At 38.5% G+C, this 9,766-nt stretch overlaps 1 protein-coding gene across 2 annotated transcripts in view; it reads left to right on the forward strand.

Moving 5' to 3' along the window:
* Positions 1-8,714, forward strand: part of mdfi (MyoD family inhibitor) — a 38,618-nt gene extending 29,904 nt beyond the window's left edge. For both annotated transcript variants that reach the window (XM_047348144.1, XM_047348145.1), the window contains 2 exons: positions 4,890-5,261; positions 6,013-8,714. In XM_047348144.1, the coding sequence (XP_047204100.1) occupies positions 4,890-5,261; positions 6,013-6,266 (626 nt within the window). In that variant the 3' untranslated portion in view covers positions 6,267-8,714. The remainder of the gene's footprint in view (positions 1-4,889; positions 5,262-6,012) is intronic.
* Positions 8,715-9,766: the final 1,052 nt, after the last annotated feature.

A 9,766-nucleotide genomic window follows, 5' to 3' on the forward strand; every position in this document is an offset into this window, starting at 1 on the left:
TGAGATGTTCAAAGTCTTTAATTTTGTTTTACAACCTAACCTTGCATAAATTTCTCCATAACCTTATCACTGACCTGTCTGGTGTGTTCCTTGGTGTTTGTGGTTCAATTGATTTTATTTAGGGATATCAGTGAAAAGGGATTGAATGAAAATGGATGTCACAGTTTTTACTGCCTTATTTGTAAAACAACAAATGAAAAATTGTATGCGCTGTATCATTTCCTTCCACTGTACAGTTATGAGCAAATACTGCTGGTTAATCACATGAAATCCTAATGGAATAAAATACATGTTTAGTTGTTGTAATGTTACAATCAGTGTTAAAAGTTCAGGGGGTGTAAACACTTCTGGCACTGGATGTCTTTGGAGTTGGACCAGAAGCAGTTTTTGAACTTTTCTCAGGTGAATGCTGAAAACTTCAACCTGCTTTTCTGCCAGAGTACACATCTGTTTCCTTGACTTCTCTATCATTTTTGTTTTGTTTTGTCTGCGTGAAGTGGCCTGTATGTTTTGTGAGAGCACTTTAAAGGTGGCCTGTGTCATTTGCAAGCAATAAAACAATCATCTGTGTACAGTATCTTGCTTCATAATGAGCATGTGGATGTTATAAAAAAAATAAATCTGTGACTCAGGCTTGTGGTGAGATCACAGCCCACTGACATCTGCAAAAGACTGTATGTGCAAAGGGGATTTAGAGAAGCACCAGCTGAAACCTCCATGCACAGCCCGGTATGTTCTGTCTGCAATGGCATGCGTCTGGCCCAGTGTGCGTGGCAAGCTGTCTGAGAACAATGTGCAGAGGGGTTTACTAACATATTTGGCTGACTTGAGCAGTAAAATCTTTTGGCTAGGTGATGTCATGAGCACGGTCATGTCTTTGACGTCACCGACGCAGCAGGATACACATGTTCGCAGATGTTTAACTGCTCACAGCCTTAACTGGAAACCGTGAGACACATGCAATTAATTACTGACAGGATCACAGTAGCATTGATGGTGTAATATTTTTAGTTTGAATTTTTTTACTGCTGTATTTTCAGAGTGTGAGAACAAAACAATGGTATTTTGATTCTTAAGGCATGCTGAGAGGAGCTGTTTGTTATTATCTTAGTCATCAAAGTGGAGCGCTCTGCTATATTCTGTTTTGAGGACATCCAGCAGGACTGTGATGTTGCTCTTAATTAAAGTCTAGCACACAGACTGTTTTCCATTTCTGTAAAACTGACAAACTCACCTTCTGCTCTGGCTATCTTCTTCTGAATTTGTCATGTTTTACGTTTACTGCCGAACAACAAGACACAGGCCCATGTTGGAAAGTCTACCTTGTGGAGAGTAATATCTATAAATGTCTGTAAATTTGTTTTCCAAGTTAAAACCACAAAAGAAAAAATGAAATTTGTTTTACATTCTTTTAAAGTTGTATCCCACATAATCATGTGGAGTCCAATGCCTGTCAGATGATGAAACAAGGCAGATGTTCAGTACACAGCTGTTTTTAATGGCCATATCAACAGGAGAAAAGCCAGCGATATTTTTTCATGCAGTCTTTGTAGAGGAACAAACCTTATTATGTATTTAAAATTATTATATCAATAGTCAAAAGCCCTCCAGCAGTAAGTGCTAAGTTAATAATTAGAAACAGAGACAATGTCATGCTGCTGTATGAGAGAGCAATCGCTGCAAAACGGTCTTACAGATATTTTAAAATAAAAACAAAATGACAATTTAAACCATCTTTACCATCTTATTTTGGTGATTAGCATAGCTAGCTTCACTAAAACAGCAGCTTTGATTTTCACTGTGAGATTTGCAAAAATATGGCAGCATTTACACATTTGGTATCTTTAAAGACAGACAGAGGTTAAAAGTTAAAAATAATTAGACAGAGCAACTTCGCTGTTCTCTGGTCATCCTTCCTGATATCTGCTGAAAGTCTTGCTCTCTCCCACTCTCTAAATTTATTTGACTATATGTAGTATGATATCTAGTACGATTTAATCATCCAGAATGACACGGGTGACTAAATTGTGACTAAAGATAAATTCCATTTTAGCCAAAACACCATGGAAATAAAAGTGTTCACATGCCAAAACTTAAAACTGCTTCATTTGGTTCATTAACTGATTGAAAAAGATACAATTTTTGAGTTTCCAACCGACCAGTCACTAGTTAAGGCTGATCAAGTTGGAAATCCTCTGATTTTGGCAATCAGCTAATTTATTGTTGTATCTCAACAATTTCTGCTTTTATCAATATTTTGATGCAGTAAACAACCAGACACAACCCATGCAGTTTTATGTATATAAGACACATATAAATAAAGAATACAACAGTTTACAATTATGTTTTTTATAATTGTTTGCACTACATACACTGCATTTTGGATTTTGAATTATGGTGCCTCAAACTGAAAATTGTTTTAATAGGAAGTTACACTGTAACAGTGCTCAATGTACTGAAAAGCAGCCAAATGTATAGAAATTCAAGTTCATTTGAAGCAATATTTAATTTAATTTATAAAGTCCAACCTTATTTACACAGTTTCAGAGCTTATCAGTGCTGGGTGAAACAGTAAAACACGGTAACAGAAGCCCAGGAGCATTCAGTAATAAGGAATCCGAGACAAACTACAGGCAGTAAAGAAACATTTGAAATGTTGCATAAATGTTGGGAAACAGCTTTCTACATATCTACATATTTTCTTCTTATCAAGAACCAATTTAGACAAAACAACTTTGTTGTATTTTTGGCATTAAAAATCTATTTAAAATTGATAGCTTGCAGAAAATACTTTTTTTCTTCAAAATGTTTTGGTTTGGAGCCTATGTCTGCAGTTAAACTCTCCTGCCAATGCAGGCATACTGCAGAAGAGACAATTAGATAAAGACAGACAGAGACAGTCATGAGTCATTTTACCAAAGTAGAGAAAGAGCTATTCTCTGATGCGGGGAGGGAAGTGTGTAAGTACAGGGTACCATTTAACGAGGAAAAGGAGTTGAAGATGGAGGGTGTGAGGATGTCAGTGTGCTGTAGTCTTTAAGTTGTAGTGGCTCACTTGCACTTACTTCATAGCTCAAAATATCTGGAGATATGTACATGAAGCTGTTGTTGTGAAGGTTGCAGGACCCTCATTGACTCTTATTACTGTGTTCATGCCAAACGCTAAGCAATCAGAACACGCTGCGGTTCCCAGACCTCATCATGTTAATGCCACAGTCACTTGGCTTTTTATTTGCTGTTATTTTTAACTGGCTTCCATTGCTGAATCATTGTGTTTATGAGTCACACCCATGAATCATCCTTATCCAAAAAATGCACAAGAAGCAACAGCCTTCTTCAAGTTTGTTCTCTCTTTTCGTCAAACCCTCTTTCTACTTTCTCCCTTGCAAACAAAGGGACCTTGTTTATTTTCTTCTCCCATCCTTTCGGTGTGTGTATGTGCAGTGTGTTTTCACTCGTGTTCTTGCATGCATATATTTGTATGTGAGTGGGTTTTAACCTCAATCTCTGTTTGGAGACAATCTGGACTCGCTGTCTCTCTTTCTCTCTCTCTCTGTTTCTGTCTGCCTGCCAGATCCGCCTATGTACTCCACTCTCACATACAGACACCATTGCAAACTTCACATACTCAGAAACTTGAAATATGAGTTTTTCAAGAACACAAAATTCCACTGGAAATACTTCACAACAAAAAGCAATAAAAATACTCACATCAATCCTCATTGTTTTAGAATTTGTTTCTTGGCTAGCGACAAAGGGAGAAATAAAAGAAACAGAAAAGGAGAACAGACATGGGGAAAGGATGTGTATTCAAAAGAAAATGGCAAAAGAGGCATAGCATAAGAGGTATGGACTTTTGACACACTTTGGAGAGAGAAGAATAGTTTCTTCTTCTAGCTTTCCAACTGAACACTAATGCACACACACACTGGCCCTACACTGTGCCAGACATCTGGAGCAAAGTTAGAAAACGCTGAATGAAAGAATCTTGAATAACACTGGATTGTTGTATGACCACAACCAGCAGCCAATCAAAGCAGGCCTTCATGAGTAAACTGTCTCCAAGTGATTATCACATAATTTTTTTCTCTCTTTTCTGCTTAGTTACTTTTTAAGGTAACGCTTTGTGTCACAGGGAGTTAGAACGTACAGTGTATTGAGCAAAAAACGACATGCTTAGATATATATCAGGTACTTTTTGTTTGGTTGAAATGTTCTGACTGTTTTTGCAGTCTCGCCAGAAGAATAAAATGGGTTCATCTGGGGGATTGTGCTGTATATCTTGACACAGCCTTTTGAAGGGGGTTTGTAATTTGACTCAGTTTCCCAGCTCCCCCTTCTCCATAATACTGCATCAACATAACAAGGTGTTTGATTTGTCTACGAATATGGGGCTTGAATCTGGGACTTAATGTCACTGAATGCATTTTATTTGCATTTTAGTCAGGAAACCAGTGAGGTTTGGTAATTATTCATCTGCACACCCTCTGAGATGGAGCAACAAAGTGCAGTATACAAGTTTATAAATGCTCACATGTGTGTTAGCATAGTTTTTGTAACTGTTTTACGATGATCAGTTTACTTAAAAATTATTTTTATTTCTACCCCAGAGATACTTGCAACCTTCACAGAGCTGAATCATTCTGTCAGTATGTCTGAAATCATATAAAATTCTTGCTATATGGCAGAAATGTGCCAATTTCAGTTTATATTCCACAATGTGAGGATTTTTCTTTTCACATATCTTTATACTTAAAAAGTATGAGTAAGCTTTAAGAATACTAAGCAATCAAAACTTCAACACTACTAATTTAAACTTAAATGACCTTAAATGGATCTTTTTCATTATCTTTGCTATTGTAAATGTGTGTGCTTTTGTTGATCCCCAGCTCAACCAGCAACCAGATCTACACCCATCCATCCCACCCAGCCTTGTCGGTCGCAGCCAGGCAGTCTGCTACGCAATGGAGCCAAGAGCCACGAACAGACACACGCCCCTCACACGCACTGTTCACATCACACACACACAGCGCACCTGCATGGCTTTCAGTCCAACCCTGTCAGGAATGGTAGTTCTCACAGACATCCCAAGCTGGGCTCTCTCCCGAGAGGCGGCTCCTCCACCTCATCGTCTTCCTCTGCAGGGCCCAAAGTCACCAAGAAACTGCGGTCAAACCCCTCCATCACATCCCAGGGCAGCAAGAGAAGCAAGAGCAGTTCGAAGAGCAACAGCTCCCAGATTCCCACAGACGCACAGGATGGTGAGATACAGATGAAGATACATATTACTGCTGATGAGAGTTTGACGGCAGTGAGAAGAAGGGACAGGCATCAAAATCTAACATCAGAGCTCATTTTAAGACTGCTTGAATGTAATTTATTTCAGTTCGGATTTGCCTCCGTAATAAAATCTACAGTATTAAACTTAGGTGCGTTTAACTGTTCTCATATCAAAGCATTGCTGTCAACTTCTATAATTTAAAATGTAAGAGAACCTAGATTATAATAACTGATAAACTCTTGGAGAATTTACCAGGTATTTACAACTCCTTAAATGTTCCCTGAAGGTTTCTGGAAAGTTCCACAAAGCCCTTGATAAGTTCTGAAAATAATCCTTAAGGTCTGTGAAAGTCCCCGTCATGTTCCAGCAAGTAGGCAGTATGTTTCATTAAAGTTCCTGGAAAGTAACTTATAAGTTCAGGGAAAGTAACCTGGTAAGTCTTGGGAGGGCATCCAGTCCCTTTCACATTCAATGAAAGTCCCAGAAAGTAACCTAGAAAGTTCAGGAAAGTAACTTCTTAACTTTGGATAAGTAACATGTACATTCTGGAAACTTAGACTCTGAAACTTACATGCTATATTTGGTAAAGCTAAAGTTAAGATGTGAGCTGACCAGCACATTTTACTTTGCTTATATTAGCAGGGTTTTTGCAAATAGGCTTTAAAAAATAAAACAGATTAACAATGAAAGAATGAGAAAAGACCAATGAACTCTTGTCCCTTTTCGTGCAGACTGCTGTGTTCACTGTATCCTGGCCTGCCTCTTCTGTGAGTTCCTGACCCTGTGCAACATTATGCTGGACTGTGCCACCTGTGGCTCCTGTGTGGGTGACGATTCATGTTTCTGCTGCTGCTGCGCATCGGAAGAGTGCGGTGACTGTGACCTGCCCTGTGACATGGACTGTGGCATCATTGATGCCTGTTGTGAGTCTGCAGACTGCTTAGAGATCTGTATGGAGTGTTGCAGTCTTTGCTTCTCGTCCTGAGGCACCCAGCCACCACCAAATGAGGCAAAGTAAATGTCTGCTACGCAAGACATAGCAAGACCCAGGAGCAACTAAGGCTGGAGGCAGTTCTACACCCGGTCTGTGTCCCCTGAGCATTTGAATTGACAATATATCAGCGGGTGTAAACAGTGTTATATAAAGCACAATATGTGACCTAATTATTTCCTTTATTGATCACACAACCTCCTTGCTTTGTCTGAGCTATTGATTCATTGCCACTCAGTTGGCTGTGCAGTGTAGAGAATTCCAGCACTGATCTGTGAGTGCAGACCGAGCCCCTGGACCCTCTCTGAACTAGCTATTATTACAATGGAATCCCCAGTGCAGTTTGAATTACTGGAGTTCTTCAAGCATGAAAAGTGACCTCTAAAGGCAAATGAGGAAATGGCTCCATTTAACCAGATTTTAGTGTTTCTGCAGATAAGAGCAATGGAATAATGGGGAGCTGGCTCAGATCTCAGTAGAAGCGTAGTCGGTCTTCCTGTCCTTGGCAAGGGTAAAGCCCTGTAGTTTGATTGGTTACTGTGGCCTTTATGAAAAACCAGTTAAAGACTAGATTCCAGATCCTCTTTTGTCTTTGTTCTTGTTGCACAGGAGAAAACAGGACACAGAAATCATGTCTTGTGACAATATTACAGACAGATCTCTGATGCTAATATGCCTCTTGCTTGACCTGACTTATTCAGAAGGGAAGCATCATATATCAGTCTGAATACAAAATCTAAACGTTTTATTCTGATAAATGGACATCAATGAACATATTGTTAATATGATCTGCAATGAACACATTCTTCTCTTCTAACATGAGAAGGGCGAGCATTCTTAGGGAAAGATCACTCCCTGCTTAACATTTCAAACTTTGTTTACTTTTACATTTCTTATCAAAGGACTTTTTTTTTGATGGATGCTAGCCCATCTGGTGAGTCATCTCCTTTATAATACATTTCATTTTTCTATCATTCCTTCTATGGGAAGAAATAAATGGACTTAGATCAGCTTAAGGCCTGAATTTTCAAGTAGGTTCCTCGCCTTTACTAAATCTCCATTAATCCTTGTTTTATAGATTTTAGTTAAGATATTTGCATTTTTCATCTAATGTAAAGAAAAAAATCACATTTCTGCGTTATCGGTTTTTAGCTGGGCTCTCTGTAAAGAAGACTTAGCTCTGCATCTAATTTAATTCCTCTAGTGAAAATCCTATGAAATTATGCTAAGTTAGATCCATACGCTTATAGCATGAATGGTACAGTCTTGATAAAAGCTGTGCACAGTCATGTGCTGCGGCACCTACCTTTTCAAACCATTACCTCTTAAGATCTCACATTGATCACTTGTGCATTTTAAAGTGACTTGATAGAAATCTTTTTTTTCCCCCTCTGGTTAAATACTGTTAGAGAAATTCTTTGCCTATGCTCTTTTGGGATTTTAGTTTTCAGGTGTTTAATAACCTGTACATAGAAGGGCTAATGTGCGACACTAATGTGTTTGATAAGGCCCTATTTCATGGACGGAAATCTCACACTAATAAAGACTCACTATTGTTGTATTGAACCTGATTGCATCATAGCAGCAATGCATTTTGCTGCTTTATTTTCCAATAATACATAGAGTTTAAGCAATGCAGCTTGAGGCGATGAATCAAACTGGACGTGCATTCCCTCAAACTTGCTTTAAAGCCTGGAGTGGCCTGGAAACAATGGTATTTTTAGAATAATTTGTGAAGGATAGAACATATCATGCAGAATGATGACATGTACAGAAGTGATAACTGTGTTAAATGTATTTAGAAGCCATTCCCAGCGCGAATTATAACTACGGTGCTTCATATAGGAAACTGTTCTCTGTCACCAGACCAGGAGAGCATTGTGCTAAATATCTGTGCTGTGTGCGTCATCTCATGTGCATAAGAAAATTAAACACAGACAATTTAAAACATTATTAATGTTACAAAATGGCTTCAATAAAGTAAAACTCAGGAAGCAAACAACAACAAAATAAAAAAAAGAGTTGAGTTAAACACGTTAATTATGGAAATAAATGTACAGTTAGGTGACACGTGTTTGAAGCACAGAGGAGTGTTGGTGAGGAGGAGGAGACACCATAGGTAGGCATGAATATTAAAAGAAACAGGTTCTGATATTCTTATATGAGTATTAAAGCTAACATTACAAATAATAAACACAAATAAAAGAAAAATAATAGATAAATAAAAACAGGTCAGGAATATGCATAGCCTTCAAACCTTTTCACCTATTGTCATGATACAATCACAAATATGTATGCATCTTACTGAGCTTTTATGTTACAGACCAAAACAAAGTAGCATGTAATAGTGGAGTAAAAGGAAAATGATCAATGTTTTTTTCTTAAATAATCATCTAAAAAGCATTGTATGCATTTGTTTTCACCCCATTTACTCTGATATGCAATGTCATTACTGTGTGACATTGTCACATTACAGTAATCTGTGTGAAATGGCAAAAAATAAATACATGAGAAAATACGTCAAAAATAAAAACAAATAAAAGAATTACAAATAATGTTTGTATTGTATATGTAAAAAGGTCGTATCTATGTTTTTTCATGTATAAAACATTCCACTGGGATAATTTTCTGGACCACAGCCCAGCCTGAACTAAAATAGGGCACAGGGGTTTTGATATGAAGGGGATGTGGTAGGAGAAGTGAAGAGAGACGCCGCTGGATTCATCAGGGTCTTCCTCCCATTTGACCTGATGAAGGCAGTCTGATTACAGGCAGCTGCTCTCTACCTGCTCCCTCCTCCTGCAGACGCTGGTTCGCTTAAGGACTGTCAATAAATTTCCAAACCAAACACGCTGTTTCACGGTGGTACCGTTTGTGTGTTGTGGGGGAAATTTACATGCATCTGAACAGCTGATTGTATGTGTGATCAGCTGTTTAAGGATGTTATTAACTACAACACCCCACCTGTGTGTAATTCAAAAAGCTGATATGCCCTTTTTTTTTTCTTTCAGCCTTCAGGCAAGGTTTATAATTTGTAAATATTATATTTCGGTTTGACCAGATTTGGCCATTGTGGTCCTTAATATTAATGTAGTCGCTTTTGAGTTTTATTAACTTTTTTCCCTGTGCTACCTCAGCGAAAAACTTTTAATTTCTCCCCATCCCATGGCCAATCGGTGAACAGCACTCTGTTCACGTCACATTTCGCCCCTACTCAGCCCCAATGGTACGTGCCACTGAGCAGCTTGTAAAAAAGCAGAAAACCCAGCAATGGAAACACTTGCAAAACGGGCTGAGTGGAGTGTTGCTGTCAAAAAGGGGCATTGGTTATGTACTCCACAAATCTGACCCTTATCGAAGAGTGGCAACACCTCATGGACAAAGAGGCAGCCAGTAGGCCCACAGTAAATCTGAAGGAGCTGTAGTGATCCAGAAATAGGGTCGTGGCACTTGGGTTCTATTGGTTGTACATTTTACAGTTCAGCCCTTCATAG

The sequence above is a fragment of the Girardinichthys multiradiatus genome, chromosome 20 (assembly GCF_021462225.1).
Source record: "Girardinichthys multiradiatus isolate DD_20200921_A chromosome 20, DD_fGirMul_XY1, whole genome shotgun sequence".
Taxonomy (NCBI): Eukaryota; Metazoa; Chordata; class Actinopteri; order Cyprinodontiformes; family Goodeidae; genus Girardinichthys; species Girardinichthys multiradiatus.